The 26150-nt window shown below is 40.8% G+C and overlaps 1 protein-coding gene across 1 annotated transcript; it reads right to left on the bottom strand.

Annotated features, from left to right (window-relative positions):
* Nucleotides 1-8161: 8161 nt before the first annotated feature.
* Nucleotides 8162-23328, bottom strand: aggf1 (angiogenic factor with G patch and FHA domains 1). Its single transcript, XM_034167056.1, has 16 exons — nucleotides 23204-23328; nucleotides 23057-23118; nucleotides 20238-20437; nucleotides 17786-17885; nucleotides 17525-17703; nucleotides 17317-17448; nucleotides 14632-14832; nucleotides 13102-13537; nucleotides 11989-12091; nucleotides 11311-11362; nucleotides 11105-11206; nucleotides 10847-11012; nucleotides 9070-9149; nucleotides 8861-8988; nucleotides 8665-8764; nucleotides 8162-8562 (listed from the first exon to the last, which is right to left on the bottom strand). The coding sequence occupies exons 3-16, from the start codon at nucleotides 20427-20429 to the stop codon at nucleotides 8338-8340; spliced, it is 2196 nt and encodes a 731-aa protein (XP_034022947.1). The 5' UTR covers nucleotides 20430-20437; nucleotides 23057-23118; nucleotides 23204-23328; the 3' UTR covers nucleotides 8162-8337.
* Nucleotides 23329-26150: the final 2822 nt, after the last annotated feature.

A 26150-nucleotide genomic window follows, 5' to 3' on the forward strand; every position in this document is an offset into this window, starting at 1 on the left:
ACACCTCTCCAGCGAGGCGTCCATCCGGCTCGGGCATCTGGAAAAGATGCCCGAGCCACCTCAACTGACTCCTTTCGATGTGGAGGAGCAGCGGCTCGACTCCGAGCTCCTCCCGAGTGACCAAGCTCCTCACCCTATCTCTAAGGGAGCGTCCAGCCACCCTGCGGAGGAAACTCATCTCGGCCGCTTGTACTCGCGCTCTCGTTCTTCTTTCGCGAGCTGGAAAACACCACTTTTAAAGATATCAGGTGTGACTTGTGTAGGTAGATGTGGAAAACATGGGGACAGGCGCCCTCCAGGAACAGAGATGGTGACCCCTGATATATAGTCTACGCCAGGGTTCACCAACGCACACACCTAATAGAGTTAACTGCCTGGGAGTGGAACAGGGAGAATTAGAAAACATGGAGGGCAGGTGCCCTCCAGGAACAGGGTTAGTGACCTCTGGTTTAGGGCCTTGGTGTAAAGTGCAACGGAGACGAAAGAAAAACAAAACAAAATAAACTAGAAGCACTCGGAGAGTGCAAACCTCCGCCAAGGCCATAGGGTCACTCACGTCACATGGAATACCCTTTGGCAAAGAGACTTATTCCACGTCGTTTCACGCATCTACTGTCATGTTTCAGATTCAGTGGTTAAACCCTTATATCTTCAGCAAATGTATTTAAAAAGAGAAACTGCATGAACTACACAAGTTTTTTTTATTTTCTAATAAGTTTATTCAATGAGGAGAAACAAATGCTAAATTATTGTTGTGTCGTAACTTAATTTTTGTTCAGCCTTTGTGATCCGTTTTTATGAAGTTGGATGCAAAAATGTTGAAATTGGCCCTATCCTGCAATGAAAAAGAATCCTTAAAAAAAAATACTGGATCCGGATCGTGTTCCGGATCATTACCAAAATTTAATGACTTTTATGTTAGGCCAAGATACACCCCTGGTAAAAATGTCATTAAAATCCGTTGAGGATTTTTTGAGTAATCCTGCTAACAAACCAACCAACAAACAAACGGACGTGACCGAAAACATAACCTCCTTGGTAGATGCAATAAAGCCAAAAGAAATTATAAACTGCAAAGTTTTTTGTTTTTTTTTGAAGTTGTGAAAGTCATCAATTGCACTTGTTAATGCTCACTGTATTTAACTCTGAAATAATGTCATCTATTTAACCTCACATGCATGTCATTGTGTTTTTGTATGCAACCCAGTTTGTAGGAGAAAAAAACTTTTTTCTGGCAGACATAATCACTGTTTGATAGTACACAAACAAAAAACGACCCCCTGTGAGCAAGCACTTGGCAAAAGTGGGAAGGAAAAACTCCCTTTTAACAGGAAGAAACCTCCAGCAGAACCAGGCTCAGGGAGGGGCAGTCTTCTGCTGGGACTGGTTGGGGCTGAGGGAGAGAACCAGGAAAAAGACATGCTGTGGAGGGGAGCAGAGATCAATCACTAATGATTAAATGCAGAGTGGTGCATACAGAGCAAAAAGAGAAAGAAACACTCAGTGCATCATGGGAACCCCCCAGCAGTCTAAGTCTATAGCAGCATAACTAAGGGATGGTTCAGGGTCACCTGATCCAGCCCTAACTATAAGCTTTAGCAAAAAGGAAAGTTTTAAGCCTAATCTTAAAAGTAGAGAGGGTGTCTGTCTCCCTGATCTGAATTGGGAGCTGGTTCCAGAGGAGAGGAGCCTGAAAGCTGAAGGCTCTGCCTCCCATTCTACTCTTACAAACCCTAGGAACTACAAGTAAGCCTGCAGTCAGAGCGAAGCGCTCTATTGGGGTGATATGGTACTATGAGGTCCCTAAGATAAGATGGGACCTGATTATTCAAAACCTTATAAGTAAGAAGAAGAATTTTAAATTCTATTCTAGAATTAACAGGAAGCCAATGAAGAGAAGCCAATATGGGTGAGATATGCTCTCTCCTTCTAGTCCCTGTCAGTACTCTAGCTGCAGCATTTTGAATTAACTGAAGGCTTTTCAGGGAACCTTTAGGGCAACCTGATAATAATGAATTACAATAGTCCAGCCTAGAGGAAATAAATGCATGAATTAGTTTTTCAGCATCACTCTGAGACCTTTCTAATTTTAGAGATATTGCGCAAATGCAAAAAAGCAGTCCTACATATTTGTTTAATATGCGCATTGAATGACATATCCTGATCAAAAATGACTCCAAGATTTCTCACAGTATTACTAGAGGTCAGGGTAATGCCATCCAGAGTAAGGATCTGATTAGACACCATGTTTCTAAGATTTGTGGGGCCAAGTACAATAACTTCAGTTTTATCTGAGTTTAAAAGCAGGAAATTAGAGGTCATCCATGTCTTTATGTAATAATAATGAGTGGCTTATTAACACAACGTGTAGCCACATGTTGCGTTTTGTGTTGGACGAACTATATTAAGACATGTATTAGGTCGACTTTTGCATAGTTTTGGAGCTTTAGGTGTTGTTGCTTCGAGCTTTTTACTTATATTAGGCTGAAACTCAGAGCTGTGTGTAATACGTCATTGCAGGGAAAACTAATTCTCCTGTAGCTAGTTAAGTGGTGTTTTATTCTTTTAGTGCAACTATTTAAAAGAAAAGCCACTATTTCTATATTATCCATCATGACTTTTGTTATCCATCCACTTTTGTTTACAATATATATATATATATATATATATATATATATATAGCTGCAGGTGGAGTAGACTGACTTGTAATAATATATGGGGGAAGGTGTCCTCCAGGAGCAGGGTTGGAGAGACCTGCTCTTGATATTCAAAAGTTTTACAAATTACTTTTAAAACACATAATTCACAGAAGAAAAGAAGATCATTGTTTAAGTCCATAAAATGCACGTGACAGTGTTGAACTGCAAATTAAATAAAATGTAAATTTTGAAGTGTTTTAAATTAAAAGAGCTACTGCCCCCTTTTGCCTTCAGAACTGCCTTAATTCTTCGTAGCATACGGTGCATCCAGAAAGTATTCATAGAACTTCACTTTTTCCACATTGTTATGTTACAGCCTAGTCTACGGATTGTCTTAAGGCACAAATCTGGGCAAGGATACAGAAACATTTCTGCTGCTGTGAAGGTCCCAATGAACACAGTGGCCTCCATCATCCGTAAATGGAAGACGTTCGGATCCACCAGGCCTCTTCGTAGAGCTGGCCGCCCATCTAAACTGAGCGATCAGAGAAGGGCCTTAGTCAGGGAGGTGACCAAGAACCCGATGGTCACTCTGTCGGAGCTCCAGTATTTCACTGTGGAGCATTCCAGGACAACCATCTATGCAGCAAGTCACCAATCAGACCTGTATGGTAGAGTGAACAGACGGAAGCTCTTCCTGAGTAAAACACACATGGCAGCTCGCCTGGAGTTGGGCAAAAGGCACCTGAAGGACTCAGACCATGAGAAACAAAATTCTCTGTTCTGATGAGACAAAGACTGAACTCTTTGGTGTGAATGCCAGGTGCCATCCCTACAGTGAAGCATGGTGGTGGCACCACCAGTAGGAATTGGGAGACAAGTCAGGATTGAGGGAAAGATGAATGCAGCAATGTACAAAGATATCCTGGATGAAAACCTGCTCCAGAGCGCTCTTGACCTCAGACTGGGGCAACGGTTCATCTTTCAGCAGGACAGCGACCATAAGCACACAGCCAAGATATCAAAGGAGTGGCTTCAGAACAACTCTGTCAATGTCCTTGAGTGGCCCAGCCAGAGCCCAGACCCGAAACCATCTCTGGAGAGATCTGAAAATGTCTGTGCACCGACACTCCCCATCTAACCTGATGGAACTTGAGATGTGCTGCAAAGAGAAATGGACAAAACTGCCCAAAGATAGGTGCGCCAAGCTTGTGGCATCATATTCAAGGAGACTTCAGGCTGTAATTGCTGCCAAAGGTGCATCAACAAAGTATTGAGCTAAGGGTGTGAATACTTATGTACATGTAACTTCTTAGTTTGCTTGCTTTTTTATTTTTATAAGTTTGAAGAAATTTCAAAAAAGCTTTTTTTCATGATGTCATTATGGGGTGTTGTGAGTAGAGTTTGAGGGGGAAAAATGAATTACTCAATTTTGGAATAAGGCTGTAAGATAAAATGTGGAAAAAGTGAAGCACTGTGAATGGTTTCCTGGATGCACTGTGGATTCAGCAAATCTATGCAATGAAGAATTAGCAGTTCTGAAGGCAAAAGGAGGTCCAAATTGGTGTCGCAGACTAAACGGTCCTCCTGTCTTCACTGTGCATGCGTCATTTCAGATTGTCAGCAGCAATTCACCAATTATCGCCTGGTTTCTACTTAAAACTGAATTTAGAATGATTTCAGAGGTTTTACTTTGTCATCTGATGGTTAATAATCACATTCCTTGATCACTTTGGGTGTACAGAGTCAGACTGAGAGTCAGACTCAGACGTGCTGCTATGACACTCTGATCGCTTCCCCGTCTTTTATGATGAAATAATACTGAATTTATGTGGAATGATTGTTGTACAAAAGCTTCAGATATCTGTCGCTGAGACTGATGATGACTGGAGTAGCAGTTTTAATCAGAAACAAGGTGATAATCGGTGAACCGCGGCTAATGATGCGTACAGTGAAGGCGGGCAGACCGATTTTTAGGGGAGACCGTTCGAACGGTGACACCGGTACTTTCAAGGTGTACCTAATAAGGTAGCCCGTGAGTGTACATTTATATGTATACTCTATATTTATATGGGTTTTTGTTTGTTTTTACTGATCTCTGGATTGTCTGTCATGAGATGATGAATAACATCAATATGAAGATATGCATGCTCAACAAAAAAATGTGAGTCAAATATTTTACATGTTGTAAACAAGTCCCTTCAGCTCCTCCCTTGTGTGCACTCAGGGTCACCACCACAGATCTGAGATGGATCTGCATGTTGATTTAGCACAGGTTTTACACCAGATGCCCATTCTGGACACAAATCCATGTTACATGGGGAATGGGCAGGAGTGAGGTCTGAACCAGGAACTTTCTGTACTGCAAACAAGCACACTTAAATTGGCCACCACCCCTAAATATTTTACATATTGCAATATTTGTATATTCTCTAGATCAGGCCTTTCAAAACCTGCCCCTGGAGAGGACCTGATCCTCCCACCGAGTTTTACCTCACGCTTGACACTTTTTAATGTCCCAGTACAGCTGTGCTCACACAGACACACTCTGATCCCACCCAGTTTTATTACACAGCAGTTTGACCCACTGCTTGTGCAGCTCCAGCAAGAGGGAGGAGGCTAAAGGTAGGAGAGGACAGACAGGATGAGCTACCTGTAGGGAGACCTGAGACTCAGATGCCTGACTGACAGTCTGAGGGCACTCAGTAAAACACACCGCGGCGGCATGTGAGCTCCCTCAGCAGGGGAGAGGGACGATCAAAATGGGAGGCACCATAAGTCAGAACAGCCGTGGACAAGCTGAATTACAGCGTCACAAAAGAGCCATCACGTGAGTTACGCTACTCGCTTTACTTTGCTGACTTGGCAAATCTTGTGCTGCTCCATTACTGATTGAGGATTTTGACTAGTGTGTGACTCCTCTGTAAAACACTGACTTAGTTTTAAAATTATGATGTACCCCTGTAAGGTGTACATTAATTACACATACTGCTGTATTGACTTTTAAAACCAAAAGTCAACAGCAGTGAGAAAAAACAAAAACAAAAAAAAGACAAACTTGTTTCTTAACCCCACTTGGCTTCTATTCAAGTACGCACTTGTACACACATGCAAATACACACCCTGAAAAGGAGCACTCAGATTGTTAAATGTTTGCTGAGTGACCTGTTGTGCATTTAAGCAACAGCTAAGAATCTGATGTCATAGCAAACATATTTCACATTTAATATATAAGTTGTGCTGAGAGGGGAAAAAACAAAGGGAGCATGTGTTAACAGAGCACACGCAAGTATTTCAATGAGATCTTTTACGAGGCTTTTAAAACAGAGCTACAGGTGTTTCGTCACAGAGTGAGCTCACTAGACTGTCACTGTGTCAATATTTGCTTGAGGCTGTTCCCATCATCTGTACTGTCAAGGCCCAGCAGCAACACCGCTCACTGGACAACGGCTGGGAGACTTTTTTTTTTTTTTACTGTGCACACATTTAACGTCAACGCAACTCTTAGTGTTTCATGCCATCAACTAGTGTTGTACTCAAAACTTTGACCCCCAAGGTCAAGGAATAAAGAAAGAAAAAGGATCATAAGACAGAGGTTCTTGCACACACGCACATGATACAAAGAACAAACTTTCATATCCAGAAAGTACTATACGAGTATAATAAAAACTTCTAGAACAATAGTTGTTTCCAGTAAAAGTATTGTTTAGGTACCCAAATTGTACTTAAGAAAAAAAAAAAATTCCATTTGCCTTGAATTTTCATGAGATGACCAAGGCTTTGAACCCTCAAGACCTACAGTGAGGAAAATAAATATTTGAACACCCTGCAGTTTTGCAAGTTCTCCCACTTAGAAATCATGCAGGAGTCTGAAATTTTCATCATCTCAAGTGCATGTCCACTGTGAGAGACATAATCTAAAAAAAAAAAAAATCCGTAAATGACAATGTATATTTTTTTTTATAATTTATTTGTATGCTACTGCTGCAAATTAGTATTTGAACACCTACCAACCAAGAATTCTGGCTCACACAGACCTGTTAATTTGTCTTTAAGAAGGCCTCTTATTCTGCACTCTACCTGTATTAATTGCACCTGTTTGAACTTGTTACCTGTATAAAAGACACCTGTTCACACACAATCAATCACACTCCAACCTGTCCATCATAGCCAAGACCAAAGAGCTGTCTAAGGACACCAGGGACAAAACTGTAGACCTGCACAAGGCTGGGATGGACTACAGGACAACAGGCAAGCAGCTTGGTAGAAGACAACAACTGTTATGATTATTTATTAGAAAGTGGAAGAAACACAAGATGACTGTCAATCTCCCTCGGTCTGGGATTCCATGAAAGATCTCACTTTGTGGGGTAAGGATGATTCTGAGAAAGCTCAGAACTACACAGGAGGACCTGGTCAATGACCTGAAGAGAGCTGGGACCACAGTCACAAAGATTACATTAGTAACACATGATGCTGTCATGGTTTAAAATCCTGCAGGGCAGCAAGGTCCCCCTGCTCAGGCCAGCACATGTCCAGGCCCGTTTGAAGTTCACCCGTGACCATCTGGATGATCCAGAGGAGGCATGGGAAAAGGTCATGTGGTCAGATGAAAACAGAATAGAGTTTTTTGGAATCAACTCCACTTACCATGTTTAGAGGATGAGAACAGCCCCAAGAAAACCATCCCAGCTGTGAAACATAGGGGTGGAAACATCATACTCTGGGGGTGCTCTTCTGCAAAGGGGACAGGACGACTGCACCGTATTGAAGGGAGGATGGATGGGGTCATGTATTGCAAGATTTTGGCAAACAACCTCCTTCCCTCAGTAAGAGCATTGAAGATGGGTCATGGCTGGGTCCAGCATAACAATGACCCCAAACACACAGCCAGGGCAACTAAGGAGGGGCTCCGTAAGAAGCATTTCAAGGTCCTGGAGTGGCGTGGCCAGTCTCCAGAACTGAATTCAATAGGGAGGGAGCTGAAACTCTAAACCTGGAAGATCTAGAGAAGATCTATATGGAGGAGTGGACCAAAATCCCTGCTACAATGTGTGAAAACCTGATGAAAAACTACAGGAAACATTTGACCTCTGTAATTGCAAGCAGTTGTTCAAATACTTATTTGCAGCAGTAACATACAAATAAATTATTTAAAAAATCATATTGTGATTTCCAGATTTTTTTTTTTTTTTTTTTAGATTATGTCTCTCACAGTGGATATGCACCTAAGATGAAAACTTTAGACCCCTCCATGATTTCTAAGTGGGAGAACTTGCAAAATCGCAGGGTGTTCAAATACTTATTTTCCTCACTGTATATGAAGACCAAGGCTAAGGCCTGAGGGGAAAAAAGGGATCTTAAGATGCCTAAAAGACCAAAGCCGAGCATCAAGGCGCTACAATGCTGCTGTTGACACTTTACTGTTGCAGAGGAAGAACCCTGTTCTCAGCAGACTTTGTAATGAGGTGGGAGAAGAGTGCGCCACAGCTTAATGAGAAAGGAACAAACCACTTAGTTGCTCATTTGGCTTCTGGAGGATTTATGAAGATTAATCCAAAAATACACAAAGTACAAGTACACTATTTATAACTGTCATATACATACAGTATCTCACAGCTCTCAAAGAACAAGATCGCACATACCAAACCGTTCCATTTACTCATATACTACATTTATTAAATATACACGCTTATTCCTAACTTTGTCCGTTTGTGTCAGTCTCATCTGCTCGGACCCAGGCTTTGGGTGAGCTGTTCTGCGTTTTGAACGACTGCGTGTCAGGCTGACATGACTCGGCAAACCTCTCACGGGCTTTCTCCCAGTTCTTCTGGGACTTTGACCTGTTTAAAGACACATCGTCCAGAGAAATGGCAGTGCTGGCCCCCAAACCTGCATGTGACTTCCGAAGTTTTAACTCAATCTGTAGAAAAAGAAAAGAAAATGGAAACCAATTTGCTGTACTGCTTCACAATTACTGAAGTACAGACTACCATGAAGACAGCCGTAGAATGTTCTGTCTTACCGGGTCTTTCATTCCAGTTCCCTCTTTACCCAGCCCCTCTCCTTTTTTCCAGCCCATCTTCTCCAACATCTTCCGCCCTTTATTGACTTCACTGATCTCCCTTTGAGAGAACAAAACTTTAGAACTCTGAAAATGTGTTTTTCAGAATATTTGATCAAGACCTGAAGGCAATCAACCTTCTTTTGCAGCTACTTACTCGTTTACAGAAGCAGGCGCATCATCTCTTTGGAAAACGCCCTCGCTGCCGACCGTCTGCCGCCGGGACTCTGCTCTATCTTTGTATTTTGGGTTTCTCAGGGTTTTGGCCTCCTCAAACTCATTACTCTGTTTACAAGAAAGCACAGAGGTAACAGACTGCAACCAGAGAGCAGGGACAAACCAAAAACCGATCCCACTTATGTTCACCTGCAGGCCATATTTGGCTTTCATCTGCTTCAGCTCCTTCTGTCGCAGAGCTTCTTTATCCTCCTTGCTGAGAGTGCAGCCTTTATGACAAAAGCAAAGTTCACATTTCTACTCAGTTGTTACCTCCAATCCTTTCATGTCATGTTGCCTCTCTAACATGTCTAAGTGACAATCTTTATCGTTCAAAGTGAGCGCAATCTCACACATACTGCAGCTTTTATGTGAAGAACAGTTAAAGACATTTAAATAACGGAACAATTGTGTTCCTTAGTCTTCAATTAAAAGATTCACAATCTTATATCACCTACACGACTGGCCCAGTTTGGAAACAATTTATTGTTTTGATCCACATGCATCTACAGTGATGCCATGGCACTTTTCACGATGATGTTACAGATGACACAGACACTTCTCTGCAACTATACATGTTTAAATAAAAAAATTTAAATCAGATTGTCATATTGCACTATCAAGCAATTATGTACGTTTATATATTCCCCAATACATTGAGTTAGTTGTGAGATCTGATGGAGCAGCTCACTACATCTGGCACTAAACAGATCCCTAAAATAAATACCTGAACAGAAAAAAAAAAAAAAAGAAAAATACCTGTCATGTGATATATTACAGAATTAAAGGTACTTCATAATAACTTAATTACAAGTTGAAGTAAATGTTGTCAGTGTTGTGGAAAATCAAAGGAGATGACACCAATGAGGAACTGGACTGTCTGGCCTTGCGATTGTCCTGTATCAAGACTAAAATTTGGCTTTTAATGTCTTCCTGGACACAGCCATCAGAAGTGTATCTGTATGTGGTGAAAGTGTTGAATTTGTAGAGACATTTGCTTATCTCTGTTGTGACATACATGTCTCTGAATCCTGGGCCTCTGAGATCAAAAGGCGCCTGAAAGAGCTTATGGAGTCATAAGGTTGCTGGACAGAGGTGTTTGGCAATGCCGATATCTTTGCATGACAACAAAGGTCCAAGTCTTTAGGATCCTGGTTCTGCCTGTCTTACTGTGTGATTGTGCCAACAATTTAGCCATGTGGTGTGTTTGTCTACGCATGCTCCAGCACATAAGTGCCTGAGGACCCCAGTGGCTGCAGAAGGCCAAGGGGACACCACGCTTCACCTGGCTGTGGCCAACAGGTTACTTTTGAAGAGTTGGGGATGGACCAGTTGTCTGCCTGAGTGGTTGCCTTCCAAGACTCAAGGTTGATTCCGTGTTGTTAAGGATGCAGCAAAATGTGACACCAGTGCATGCTCCCAGACGTGTCTGGGAATGTGCACTAATGCACATTCCTGTGTGTACAAGCAGATCCATAAGCCATGAACGCTCCTACACAAGGCATATCTGAATAACGGCTCCTGTAAAGAGCAGAGAAACTCTGTGTTGGACTTTAGACCAGGTTTTTGGTGGAATATGGTGCAGTCACTTTCAGCTGCATCGCAATAGCAATGCACCTGCACCTGGCCACACCTCATTTTAAGACTAACACATCCACAGATGTGGACAAGTGCTCTTTCTATTTAAACAACGTGGGTGCTGGGTGTGAAAATGACAACTGCGCCAGGTGTGCGCTGAATGTAAGATAGGGCCCAAAATCTTCCCCCTAAACTGGAAGCAGAGTTGATTTTTCATGCTAAATATATAATCTCTCCAATATTAAAGGCAAATTACTTTTCTGCTTGTTGTAAACCAAAGAGGAGTCAAAATTCATCCAGTGAAACCAGTGAGGCTAAGAACAGCCGAGCAGCTTCTGTTTAGTCTCACCCGTCGTCTCCTCCCGCCTGTGCTTGCTGAGATGAGCCATGACCTGTCCGGGCTCACAGCCGTCACAGGTGTCGTTTCCTGAGTGGATGTGAAAAGACAGCACAGTGTCGCCCATCTTCACCTCATCACCGTGCATCAGTGCGTGTGGCTCACACTTGGTTTTGGGCTGTAAACCAGAACAAAAATGTTTCCCTGAAGGCGGTGTTGCTCAAATTAAAATTTTTTAAGGTTTAATGAAAAAGTAAACTAAATTTTAACCTGTAAGATTCTGTTGCCATTGATGACTGTTCCATTCTGACTGCCCTGATCCACCAGCATGTAGCTCTGCTGGTCGTGGTCAAAGTACACCTCAGCATGGAACTGCAACCAAACTTTTAAATACATCAAATAATCCTGCAGTAATCAATGATTTCACTTTATGGAGTAGAGATAGAGAAAAAAAAAAAAAGACTGAATAGGGTTACCTTGCTGACGCTCATTTCAGGAATTCGAATTGCGTGGTCCATATCTTTCTCTCTGCAACAGAAAGACGGCATGCTGTCATCAGTCATTACGTTTAACTGACAAACGATGGATCAAATTCACACAGGAAACATAACCTGCCATCCCATTAAAAGGTTCATTATTCAGTTTTCAGTCTGTTCTACTGTGGCTTCTACTCCATCATTACTTCTAGATGTCTCCCACACTGAAAGTGAGGCCACAGTACAAGATTTTTTTTCTTTTTCCAGTCAGAAACAAACTCAATTATTAATTGAATTTGTGACAATTTAATATCTACATGCTAATTTACATCTTTATTCTCTGTGCCAACTCACACTTTTCACTGCTCAGGATTACAGGCACGTCTCTGCCTATGTCACCTGCACACACATACTGATTAAACAACCACTCAGTGCAGCAAATTCAAACATGATTGAGTGAACTGTGACTGAGCAGACTGAGAAAGATTTCGATCTGTCACTTGCGCACACTTAACTGCTCCAACTCGGCATTGCGACAATGTTACCTCAGACCCTGTCTGAGCATAAATCAGTCCTTGAGCCACCTAAAATTCATGGAGTCTGCTACATGCTATAAAAGTACAGAACCTGTTACCAAAACTCATTCTGGCAAGAACTTGAGAACAACTATACACACACCTGCCAATAGTAGCCGGAGAGTCAGCTGTGATGATGAACAGAGTGCCAACTTGTATCACTGCAGACCTGACCACTGTCACTCGTACACAGGGTGGCCAAACATCTAAACGCGCACACACAAAACAAAACAGTTAACATTCACCACTGTAAGAAAATACAGGGTCATACTGCTCAATAACCCCATGAACCCTGCCACCTGCTGGTGAGTTTGAAAGACATGCATAAAAAAAAATTAAAAAAACTTACAGCATTGATTATAATCAGAAACTGTAAGAATAAAAATTGTGAGATTTTTACATTTCTGATGGTCTTTGAGTCGGTCATACTCAGAATGTCTATGCCAGGAAAAAAAAAACCTAAGCTTAAAATAATGATTTCACAAAACTATATTACTCTACATGTCACATTTAGAATTTCACAACAAAAGTGCGACAGAGGGTTTTTCTTTTTAATTTATTTTTTGCTTTCAGCTGCCCACAGTTCCTCCAGGTTGCCACAGCGTACAGAGTAAAGCTCTGCATTGGGATTTGGTACAAATTTTATGCTACTAGATTCCTTCCTGTCTCCCAGCCAAATGAACAAAAATTTTGCACTTCTCATAATAACAATGAAGCCTCGAGTTACGTAGCTGAGACCAACAGTTACATGACAAAAATTCAGCAAATCTTCAACTGAATCACAGGCCGAAGTAAAGAGGACAAAAATAATGAAGACATCGCCAAGGGAGAGATAGTAACACAAAAGAAACAAAAAGTCATAGTACAACATGTGAAGCCCACTTCCCTCTAACACTTGTGGGTACTTGGAAAAATGTTATGCATGTAGATAGACTCCATCTTTTTAAACATTTTCCCATAGAGGTGCAGGACGTGCAGGTGCAGTGACAAATAAGACCACAGAGTAAAAAAAACAACAGAAGTAAAATATGCCCACAAACTGCTTGTGGTTCAGAGGGTAAAGAAACAGCAGCAATCAGCAGATTCTGAACAAACTAGCTTAAAGTTATTAACAATCAAAGAATCGGGTAGTTTACAAGGACAAGCTAATAAGGACATGGTGATGAATCCCCAACGTGCTGTCACAACAAACTCTGAATGTGGCCAGCTTTCTCACCTTCATGACTGGGAGTCTCCATCTCAGACATTGGGCTTTCCTTAGAAGAGTAAGCAGAAGATACCGAGTGTGAGGGTGTGGACTCCCACTCCTTCTCCGATTCCATTAATTCACCTTCTTCTGGCTCGCTGTTCCCATCAGAGTCACTGCTCCGATCTTTGGAGCTTTTTTTCTTTTTATGCTTTTCCGACTTGGTTTTCTTGCGTTTCTTCCTTGAGCTTCGCTTTTCACCATGGCGTGAACTGTTTTTCTGCTTCTTTCTCTTGTTAGGATATTTGTCACTCTCCTCTGGGTGTTTAGAAGAACAGCGTTTTCTACGTGGAGCCATGTCTGGACTCAGAGAACGTCTTTTCTCTTTATGTGATGCTGTAGACTTCTTCACTAATGGCTGGTTCGCAGACTCTTCTTCCAACTTTACCTCATCCAGTATGTGTTCCTGCCGCCATAGAGTCAACAGTGAGATGTTCACCTCCAGTGATGTTCACTGACAGCAGGCAGGTTTTAAGAATCCTGATGCAGCATTCTTGGTCTCAGTTTTCAAAGGCAGGACAGTGTCCCATTTGCCAAAAATAAAACTTTCAACCACATTCATGGAATCAGATCAAGTGTACCGAGAACCATCTCAAACACAAAGTTTTAAAATTACACAATCAACTATTCATTCGCTAATTCCAACTCATTGTAGATGAGTTAAGTTGTAGATCAGGACTTATTACTGTGTGAACAAAACCATCATGCCACCGCTATGGCCATAAGCAATTAAGAGTTTCAATGATTATTCAATTATTGACTATTAAAGTAATTAACAACTATTTTAATAAGTGATCAATAAATTTGAATCTTTTTTAAATAAATTCTTAGCTTTCAGCTTAAATGTGAATAATTTCTGGTTTATTTTACGAGCTGCTTTAGTGCTATCCGGCAGTAAAATTAACATCTTTTGGCCGTACACAAAACAAGACATTTGAAGGAGTTATCTTGGGCTCTGGATAACACTGATCAACATTTTCCTTATATTTTGTTTACATTTTATGAACCTAAAACTGACAATTTAGAAAATAATTTATCGATCGATAATGAAGCTACAGCTTAGTTACAGCCCTATTAGTAACAGTAGTCAACTGATGTACGAAGCTTCTGAATTCCAAAAAAGAACACAATACAGGAACTGTTAAATATATTTTCCAATTCTGATTATAAATTACATGTGTTAAAGGGACTACTGCAACAGGATGCAACGAACAAGTTAAATGAGAGTTTTCAAGCATGTGTTGGCATTACAGAAGTACCTCTGTAGTAGTAAGTAGAGATCTTCATATTAACCAATGCGTTAGTCACCTCTTGCACCTAGGTCAGAGGAAGGCTTTTAGTCAGCTCAATCAATCAATCAATCAATAAATGTCAAGCATTTGAAGACTGAGACCAGTTATGTCACCCTGATGTGAAACATCAGTGTTTAAGGAAACTCAAAAGCCAGCTGTCAGCAACAAAGAATGAATTTATCAATGCATCAGTAAGCTGTTTTAAAACCTTGTTATCCTGGTATGAGGTTTTCTTCATGCCCTTCTTGAGCTTTCTGCCTTTTCGTTCAGAAAGGCCAATGTCTTGATTTGGATCTGCAGCACTTTGTGAAACTGCCACTTCAATTCTGGAATGAAACTGGTATCGGCCGCTCTCTGCATCGTAGTAGTAGTAAATGCCTGTGTTGGCATCATAATACAGCTGACTGACCTGAGAAGGAGAAAATTATATACAAGTAAAAAAAAAAAAAAATCTTGGCACAAAATGAAAATGTGGCAAAACAGATGAGGAAAAAAAAATTACGACAGTGGTAGAGTTACATTACGCTCTTTTGCACAGTAAAATAAATGGACTGCATTTATATAGCGCTTTTCCATCTGCATCAGGCGCTCAAAGTGCTTTACAATAATGCCTCACATTCACCCTGATGTGAGGGTGCTGCCATACAAGGCGCTCACTACACACCGGGAGCAACTAGGGGATTAAGGACCTTGCCCAAGGGCCCTTAGTGATTTTCCACTCAGGCTGGGATTTGAACCGAGGACCTTCTGGTCTTAAGTCCAACGCCTTAACCACTAGACCATCACCTCAGTACTACAGCCCTGTATGGATAAAGTAATGAACAAAGGGCTGTCTTAATACACGATATTAGCTGCAGCATGAACAATGTGGATCCACAATCTACTGCCAAACAGAATGCTTTACAGTGACAATACTCGTATGCATCCTCAGAAATGAACACACATCTATGCTGATGCCTCATAACTTTTTCACTGAAACAAGCAGAAGCAACACCACCACTTGTGTGCTACAAGTTCCATTCAATTGTGAAAAAGGAGAAAATGCTGAAATGTTAAGATAAGCAAAAACTAACCTAAGATTCAGTCTGTTTTGTGTATAACTCAGCGGATGTTTTGTAGCTGAACTCATCTTATTCACCAGGACACAGAATACGTCTGGGTGGACCTGATGAAGTTTTTTGAAGCTTTTCCAACTTGGCCATCATTTGTTTGTAAATGACGAATGTTTACACCTACAAACCTGTGTACCATTTAAAAACCCATGAAGTCTAAAACACTAATGATAAATGACGTCATGTTTAGACATTTGGGCAGAGCGTTCAGGATTTCAACTGCTGAACATTTGAAGTGATATCATTATTCCATCTTTATAATTTTTGTGGAAGTCTTTAATTCTATACCTGTATGAGGAAACCTGAGAGGAATGTACCATGACACGAACTCTACTGTGACCTTGAAACCGTGATTTGCACCAAATCATAAGGGAGGTGCACTGTTGCACACACAGAACCCACCCTGTTTGCTGTGGATGACAGTAACTACCAGTGGTTTGTGGAGCAGAGGGAATCCACAGTAGTATCCGCTCTGCTGTTGTCTGCGGTTTTCTGCATCAGAAAATCAGGTTACCATCTTGTATCCAAATCGCATGTTATCGCACTTCACATTGGTGACATATTCTGAACCTGCCACGTTGTGTGTAGTTGGATGGTTGTATACATCACTGGCTTTAAGCTTTCCCATCACAGTTTTTGCTTTTTGCATCCATAGTGTTGAATAGGTCCCTCCAGAAATTTGCGATGCCAGGATTTCAACAATTAATTTCAACAAATAATTCAACCAATATTTATGTGTAGATAGATCCATCTATCTCCTTCTATATGTACACGTATATTGGTTGAATTCTTTGTTAAATTCATTACTGAAATCCTGGCATCGAAACTTTCTTTAGGGTCAGTTGAATACGATGAGGAGACTGTGCGCATACAGAGTGGAAGAAAGTTTTTGGTCAGTCCCCAGACTTTTGATGGTCTGGTCTGGCCCCTCCCCCTGACCTTTCATGCATGGTTGTGTCAGACAGTTTCATGGAGCGGGTGCAAGTCTAAGTACTGGTGATGCTACAGTCCGGCAGACAGTGTGCCACAATCACACGATCAGTGACTAGATGACATCAAGCTTAACTGCAGAGAAGTAAAGTCGACTGGACGACTGACTGACTAGTCTGTGCAACACCTAATGTCGAAATTTTGTTATGCCTTTTAATTTTTTTCCAAAACATTTTGGTTCAAATGTGACTGTGCATAATTATGAAGAAGCAAAAATTGCCCCACACAGATTTGACAAATCCTATGTAATAAGTGCAGTTGAGTTTTATTTTTGTTTTCCTCCCTACATATTCTAACACTGAGGATTTTGGAGCTAATCTAAGACAACTTTTCTCAGTCACGTTCCTCAAGTATCACCTAACCTACACATTTTCCATCTTTCCTTGCTCTGCCAAAACCTGATTAACTCATTCAAGTGTTTTTTAGGGCTCAACTGGCTGAGCACACCCGAATAAGCTACTCAGGTTTCAGCAGAGCAAGGAAAGATGGAAAATTAGTAGGTTAGGTGGTTCCTTAGGGCCAGTGTTAAGAGTCACTGATCTAACTGTACCTTGAAGAGCATATGCAAATGCTGCACAGTGGCACACACTTAGATTTTGCCCAATGTTGGATCAGAATCCCCAAAATTACTAGGGTTTAAACATCATCCATTTTTTCCTACCGGGCAGACCTAGTCACTGCTGCACCTCAGGTTGAGCTAAAGCAAAGCTTTGTTGTCTCCAAATATTAAAAGCCTTGACAGATTCAGTGCATTCAGTGCAATTCTAGGTGTTGGGAACCTGTCTACAAACCGAGTCATAGTAGAAGCCTGTGCTGTGGTCATAGTACATCCCAGTTGTCTCATCAAAGACGAACCCAGTCTGCGTCATGGCCTCCTCAGCGGTGGCCCTCAACATGTCAGCTATGGAACCTCCATCAGCCTCCTGAAAAAGAAAACATTAAATAGTCAACAAACAGTACGTGAGTGACGTCTTAGTGAGACATGCGCACCAAACACACCTCTCCTGTGACAACAGCAGTGTGGTCCGGTTGAACTGACAAGCCCTCTTCATTTTGTGCTGACATGTCCGTCACCTCGCTGCCAACAGCTGGATCCACTGGTGCTGTGACTGGCTCTTCCTGAGCATCTGCAGCCTCTGCGTTCTGATAGTAGCCGCCATAATAATAGGCGTAATAATCTACGCACAAAACAGAAAGTTTGCAACCGCTTCAGTTTCTGATTTTACATTTTCAATAATGGCCACAAGGAACTATACATACCGCTTTCTGTCCATATTTGTTCTTCTGTCTGAGTTTCACTATCGATTTTCTCTTTATCTTTCTTCTTGCGCTCATGAATCTCTGCACTCAGCTGGTCAACCTGTCACAACAGACGTCCATCAGTGTAAATGGTAGGAAGAACACCATTAAAAGTGGAAAAATACAAATCCCAAAGTGTTTGATTCATCAGCATCCCTCTATGTTTTTCATACAACAAATATAAAGGCTGTTTGACATTCCTGTTTTTAATGAAGTGTTTGTCTTTTAAAAAGCTAAATATCTGAGATAGGAGGATGAAATAATAATTGTTGGATGTTAGGTGCAAAACCAATAAAGCAGTGCTTGATAATACAAAACTAGAGAGCAAACCTCCGCCAACACTAGTTTCCAATTCCACAAAGTTTTACCTTGGAAAAAAATTTCAAGGTCAAAGTCCTGTTAGAAGTGGCTTTTCATAAGTTAAATTAGATGTGATCAAATGTCAGGACTATGTATTTAGTTCATACACTTGAATCAAAGTTTTGTTAGAATAGAATAGAATGCTTTTTCTTGTAATTATACACAAGGTACATTGTGGTGTTGTCAGATTTTTGTTTTAAACTTTTTCAGTTTCTGATTTCTTTTTCAGATAATTTTCACAGAACATTGGTTATCTCTGCTATCTACAATTTGTCATCACTTTTTGGCACTTGGTTTCCGACTGATAACTGGAAGATAGACAAACAGACAAAAAATTGGAGCCTTCATCCAATTTTGGTGGTGCAGGTAAATCCATAACAGAAAAAATGAGTGATTGAGGCACTTTTGATTGAGGTATAATGCAAAATGTACACCAAATGGGCTTTTCAATATTAAATTCAAATGTCCCAAAATTCCACAATCCGGATCAGATCTAGATAAACTTTGTCAGGCGATAGTGAGTGCCAGTCTGCACCTCACTTTCAAATATGAGAGTGATTTGAACATGTTTGATTAAGATATAATGTAAAATATACATTACATGTGGTTTTCAATGTTAAATTTAAATGGCCACAAAATCTGTAATCCAGATCAGATCCAGATCAAATTTTGTCAGTGGATAAAGGATACCATCCTACATAATTCTCCCAAACATAAAAGAAATTTGATATTTTTTGACAGAGTAATGAATTTTACAATTCATTCAGTGTTAAAGTATAGTGATTTTTCCAAGATTTTTCCTGATTTTGACCTATGAACTTGAAAATTGAATCAGATCTTGCCTATCAGGATATGAATCTTCAGTCAAAATTTCATAACAATATATGAATAATTGTGAGTTACAGGCTGTTCACAAACAAACAAACAGGGGCAAAAACATAAAACTCCACCCAACTTCAATGGCGGAGTAACTACATACATGCAATAAAAAAAAAAAAATCTTGTTCATTAACTACAGCCCTGAGCAACAGGAGCTGTAAACTGTTTAATATACAGTATTGTGGACTGCATTTGTGATGATGTAACTCCCTATAGCAAGGATGTTAGCAGGATTATTAAAAAAAAACATTTTGTTGAGTTGCATGAAAGGCTGCACTGTGGCACAAGCGGTTAAGGTACTCGTCTCCCAAACAGAAGGTCTCTGGGTCACGATTCACACATGTTCCATTCTCCATGTACATTTGTAGCCGCATCAGGAAGGTTATGAGCATAAAAACTGTTCCAAATCAACTTGCTGACCAGATATGCTGTGGTGAACAGGAGCAAAAAACAGGAGAAGCTGAAAGAAATTAGGCCTATTTTATGAAAGCTGGAGGAAACATGGGCTGCTGTAAAACAGCGACTTTGTTCCTTTGTGAAGATTATCCAGCTCAAGGCGTTAATAATGGTTTACTTTAAGTAAACAGTAAATATATATATATATATATATATATATAGTAAATGCTTTTGGCTTCTCAATTTTTGCTGGGTTCACCCCAACAGATCCCATATGGATGGATGTGACACTCTGGACGACCTTCTTGACGCAACTCCACATTGCATGGAGAATAGGTGTAGCTGCTCGTACTCTCTCTGCTTCTGCGTTGTGATTGACTCCTCCCACTCGCTCCCCTTGGGATGTGAACTCATGATCTCTGGCTTGAGAGGCTGACGCACTGACCAGTCAGCTAAAACCCGGACTCTGGCCTGAGTATCCTTTGGCTGTCAGGGGAGTGGGGCCTATTTACTACCACATGCACAGCGACTCCTGCTGGCCTCCGTCACATTGGCATGGGTGGTTGTGAATCAGGAACCTTCTGTTTTGGAAGCCACTAACACTATGCCACCCTTTATACATATACACACACACACACACATATATATATATATATATATATATATATATATATATATATATATATATATATATATATATATATATATTTATTTTTTCTCTCTCTTGATTAGAGCGTGACTGCTGCTGTATTTTCTCTTTGTGTTTAAGCGCACTGACCTGTTTTCTCAGGTCCTCGTTGTAGCACTCGGTGCTTCTCTGCAGTCTCTCAGACTGACTTAGTTGTTTCTGTAACTTTGCCAGCTCAGCTCGGCACTCTTTCAGCTCCTGTTTCAGGGCCTCCACTTTCAGCCGCAGCTCGGTCACTTCAAACTCTTTGTCATTTTCGCCATCGCTGTCACTCCTCTCCATCAGTTCAACTGAACAGCCATTACCAAAACAAAGGATATGGTTGCTGATTTTAGGAAATCATTCTGCTATTCAGGACCATCTGTTACACATTTCTCTGAAGTCACACTGGTAAAAATAATTATCTTTGATTAATTATTCATTGTAAATTGCGTTCTGAACCTAATGTTGTCTGTACAACATCTTTATCAATGAAACTGTATCACTTGTCTGCCTGAACGTCGCCTCAAATGATGATGTTGTGGAAGACAGTTGGCTAACCAATCTGACTGCATGTCTTATCAGCACCGGAACATGCCACACAAGTCCCTCATACACCACTCTCCTGCAAACTCAGATCCACAGATCCACAGGCAATTCTCATGGCTGACATTTCTGGCAGACAACACCTGCAAAGGCATGCCTCATCAAACCTCAAGGCCGATGGGTCACAGCAGCAGAGGACCATACCAGGCATCACTCATGTCAGCTAAGAAGAGGAACCTGAAGCTACAGCAAGCACAGACTCACCAAAATTGGACAATAAATCATTGGAAAAATGTTGCCTGATCTAATGAATCTCAATTTCTGCTGCAACATTCAGATGATAGGATTTGAATTTGGCATAAACAACATAAAAGCATGGCTCCACCCTGTTTTGTATCAACACTTTAGACTGGTGGTGGTGTTGCAGTGATGTGGTAGCTACGTGACGCCATCATGTCAATATGCACTCAAATCTCAGCACCATGCTGAATCAATGCCAAAAAGAATTAAGATAGTTATGGTGGAGCTGAAGGGAAGAGGTAGTCCAAACCCATGCGAGCGTGCATGCGTGTTTTAATGGAATATGTAAATGTGAATAAACTCAGAAGATTTTTGCTGGATTCAGAACGGGCCACGCAGTATATTTGTATGATCATGATTTCCCCCCATATTGATCAATATTGATATTTATCATGACCTTTCATTTAATAATGCTGACAGAGTGACGAGTATCCTGATTATTAACTGAAACGTAAAACAAACCTGACTTAATTTGTTAAAAATTAATTTGTTAATTCATCTGCATTTTATTGCATGAAATAAGTATTTGATACAATCGAAAAACAGAATATTTGGTACAGAAACCTTTGTTTGCAATTACAGAGGTGAGATGTTTCCTGTAGTTCTTGACCACGTTTGCACACTGCAGCAGGGATTTTGGTCCACTCCTTCATACAGATCTTCTCCAGATCTTTCAGGTTTAGAGTTTCAGCTCCCTCCAAAGACTTTCTATCGAGTTCAGGTCTGGAGACTGGCTCGGCCACTCCAGGACCATGAAATGCTTCTTACGGAGCCCCCCAGTTGCCCTGGGTGTTTGTTTCGGGTCACTGTCATGCTGTAAGACCCAGCCACGACCCATTTTCAATGCGCTTACTGACGGAAGGAGGTTGCTTGCCAAAATCTTGCGATACATGACCCCATCCATCCTCCCTTCAATACGGTGCAGGACTGTTGCATGGGAACATGTACACTCATTTATTGTTTCCTGTTACAGAGTACGTCACAAAAACATACACCCCAGAGATGACATACCAATAATGCAGGGCAGCTGTTTATGGAATCTCACTAGTTAAGGTATAGTTAAGATGGAGTTACTATTTATTTATCTATTTCTTTGAATGTATTTGATATCAGGTTCATTAATGATACATGGACATGGTATGCCACGATTTCTGTATGTCACGTTCTACAGCATTCCAGTTGTAACAGAACCAGCCTGGAACTATACCATGAGTTAGAGTGCACAGTTGTTTAGTATTCACAATACATATTGGTTTGAACACTTCAAGGAGTAGCTAACAGTTCCAACAAATCCCTCTCAGTTGCTGTACGTCACATTTTTGTGCATCTCGTATTGGACCAGAAATATGGATATGCCGATGGAAGAGTATTAGTTTTAAGGAAGTAGGCTAGTCAAAGTTTTTTCTGCCTCAATAGGGTTTCAAATCCCACAATCATTGCTGGTTATGGAAAGTGTTGCTTTCTGTAGCCATCTCTGCCTTTCCACAAAACTAAAATGTCTCTTTTAACATTTCAAAAGTGTCTTCTGTTGAAGAGCACAACATGCTCATGGTTTTCATGTTGGGAGGACAAACAAAAGGAGGCATCTGCTGGTCTACTTTCACCTATGTTTACTTTACACAAGACTACCTCCAGTCTGCATCAGTTAAATCCAGTTATTAACATTTTAAGTTATACAAGCGCAACGGCGCAAAGCTCACTCTTATGGTAGACAAGGCACAAACCGTAAACAGTACATAATCTGGAAATGGCACAAAAAAAATCTGCCCATAGGGGGAAAAGCGACAAACTGGACAACATTGTCGTAAAAAGCCACAAACCGATGGTAGACGAAGACATTGACATATTTAAGTCTCAGAAAACTGTATTAAACAATTAAAAAAAGAAAATTGTGCTAAAGGATAAAAGACCTATAAAGCCCCATAAAGCCCCCCCCCAACACGCGCGCGCGCACACGCACACACACATACATACCGGTGCGTACAAATATGACGAATACATTTCAGAAGCGAGCGAGGACATTTGACAGACGTCAGCAGAGAGACATTAAAACCAAATAAATGAATACAGGCTGCGCTTCTTACCGTTTGTTTCGTTTTCGTCTCTTTATCAGTAAACCTCTTGCCAGCACCGGGCATGAACCGACCTGAAAGTTGAAAATACACATCTTAAAATCAGCCTGCACTGCCGACACAGTCCACTACATGTTTGGATGATAATTAGACAGTTACAGTTAAAACCGTGGATGTTTACAGTCCACCGTGTTCACGGTCGCCATTTACAACTGAGGCAGGGGCTGTTTCTCATGTTGCCAGATTAGGTACGCAGCTTTCCGTCAAAATAAAGCAAACACCCGCCGCTGTAACATAATGTTTCCGTCTTTGCAGCCTCATCAAACTCTACTCCACTGTCTCTAAGCTGCTGTTACAATTCTGTGACTCATCACATTCGTATGTATTAACTCTAAGGAGAAGGTTAGAAGATTGTCTGGTGTTCTACTTGTAAACTCTTGAACATACTTCCAGGTTAATCTGAAAACACTTGTTTTTTCTGTTGCATAGGACAAGATTTTATCTCATGCTATTTTCATTTGTTGGTTTGCCTGATGTTTTAATTCGAGATTTAAATTTAGAAAGTCAACCTTCTGTACAGCCACATAAAATAGCCAAATAAGTTGCTCACAGATGCAAAACCCTGCAGTTTAAAAAAAAATTAAAAAGCTATACAAAATCCATCTACCCGTTTGAGCAACAGTTTATGCATGTAGTGCAATGATCTACAAAGCGCCAACACAATCTGGCAACAAGAACTACTGCTTCTTCGTCTTGCTCTTCTTCCGTCCAATCTGTTGCAAACGGCTTGTTATCGCCCCCTGTCTACTATGTTGACGCTTTCTTCCTTATTCGGAATCTTATTGCAAAACCTTTGCAGTAAATTAGATATTTTATAGATCGCTTCAAGCCAAAGTCATCAAATTTTTTTGTTTTGTTTTTGTAGTTATTAGTGTTTTCTTAGGGGAATGTGGAAGCCACTAGCTTAGTTTATGGCAAGCTAAAAGTGGATGCTGTCGTTTTGGCCGAACAGCTATCCAGTTTCTGGATATTCTGTGTTAGTACGCACTTGCGGGCCAACTTGCTTGATGAATTCTTGCACAAAAAGTAGTTCCCAGATAACTGTGGTATATTCCTGTGAGATAATGGGTATATCTCATCTAAATAAATTCTACAATTTACCAGTAATAAAATTATAAAGATAACTTAAGTTTTAAGAGTTCATGAGCAACTTCACTTGTTATCGCTCAAGCACTTTGTAAACATTGACACTGATGGAGTTTGATGCACAAGACTTCAGAAAGATACGATTGGAATGGTTTGATGACCATTTGCAGTTAGCGATAAAGGACTTGGGTGTTAACTTCGTGTTAAAGTCAGAACAAGAAGCTGCACTGAAAGAGATCTATCTGAAAAGAGACACATTCTGTGTGTTGCACTTGCAAGTGTAGGCACTTGCTTTGATTTAATTTTCACCAGGAAAATCCTAATGATTTCACCACTCAGCGGCACGCTGGGCAGTGCGGCGAAGGTAGTCTCGCGAGCTCGATCTGTGGGCGAGCTATCCCACAATGCCAAAATAGCAGCGATTAGAGGTGGGCGGATTGATCCTAATATCGATAATATCGATACCAACGCTGGTATTGATATTGGACGATCCTCGTGTAAAAAGATCGATACTCAAGATTTTTTCTCTCCCACATGCACTGACTGCTGTGCACGCAGATTCATCAAAGTCCACTCTCTGTCTGTAAGAGCAGTGCTGCGCTGTGTCACACACACAGAGCAGCGCACCCTTGTATTGTGGTTTGTCAGCCCTCTACCTCAGGAGATTTTGTTTTAAGTTGTGTTGAATGATATTTTTTTAAACAAAAATGTTGATTGTGATAATAAAGTATTTTGCTGTCACGTACAATGTTTGGCGAAATTCTATCCTAGGTCTTTTTAATCCTTTGGATCTATGACGCTTAATATGAAAAGGTATCGGTAATGGTATCGATATCGGCGATACTGGGCCTGTATTTACTTGGTATCGGATCAATACCAAAATTTCCGGTATCGCCCACCTCTACCAACGAGAGCGGCACACTGAACGGTCGACAAAGCCACAAACCGGAAATGGCACAAAAAATCTGCCCACTGGATGGAATCACGTCACTGTTCTGTGTTATATTCAGATCAGTGAATCACGTTCGAGCGTGAAGTTATCGCTTCCGAAACATGAATTCGTATTGTTTTGTGTAACACCATGTATGAAATAAATGCACTCAGTAACAGAAACAATAAGCAAATGGCTAAAGGACTGCGGTAAACTGGTTCTGCAACAATTATTCAGTTTTAATTATTGTTGGATGATATATACACAGATAGTGAAGAGCGTCGCTCATTAATCTCAGCGATATCGAACATATTATATATAATATGTTATAAAATGTTATGTAATATTTTCTTGGTTGGAGTCGCACTGACCATGTGTAATGGTGTCTTTTAACCATTAGGTGTCACTGCAACACAACGATTCTCCTGTTTGAAAGCTTGAATGGGCTGTGTTGACACAGGCACAAACAAGCTAACTAAACTTGGAACAGAACAAAACTGGTGATCTTAATCTGGTGTGGACTATTGTCTCCACAATATGTCCCCACAAATGAGTGCGGTAAGGTATTTCTGTCCCGATAACAGCGACCAGTTCTATGTTTCACTTATTCTTTTGGTGACATTTTGAGTCACTTCTTTCCTCCTTGAAAGTTTGGCGCATTCGATCTGACACTGAAGTGAAGCTCATCAGAAATATCTGTAATCATGTGGTTTCTGTATTGTCCTGTGAAACTAGAACACAGTTTTGGACATGTTTGAATGATTTGATACCCACCCAGTGTTTGTGAAGGCCCGAGCCATTCTGTCAAGTCGTCTTCTATAATAAGTACTTCACAGTATTGTTCCTTCCTGGAGGTTCAGCCACATTGAGACTAAACACTAAAGCCTTTAGTCTTATGTCAACTGAGAATAATAGGAGGAAGGTCAGATTGTTTGTTCTATTTCCAGACTTTGTGTTTTCCTTGAAAATGCCTTTTGGTGTTGTCATACAGTGTTTGAAATCTGAGCTCTTTGGACTTGTCAGCTATGT

The sequence above is a fragment of the Thalassophryne amazonica genome, chromosome 3 (genome assembly GCF_902500255.1).
Source record: "Thalassophryne amazonica chromosome 3, fThaAma1.1, whole genome shotgun sequence".
Classification (NCBI taxonomy): domain Eukaryota; kingdom Metazoa; phylum Chordata; class Actinopteri; order Batrachoidiformes; family Batrachoididae; genus Thalassophryne; species Thalassophryne amazonica.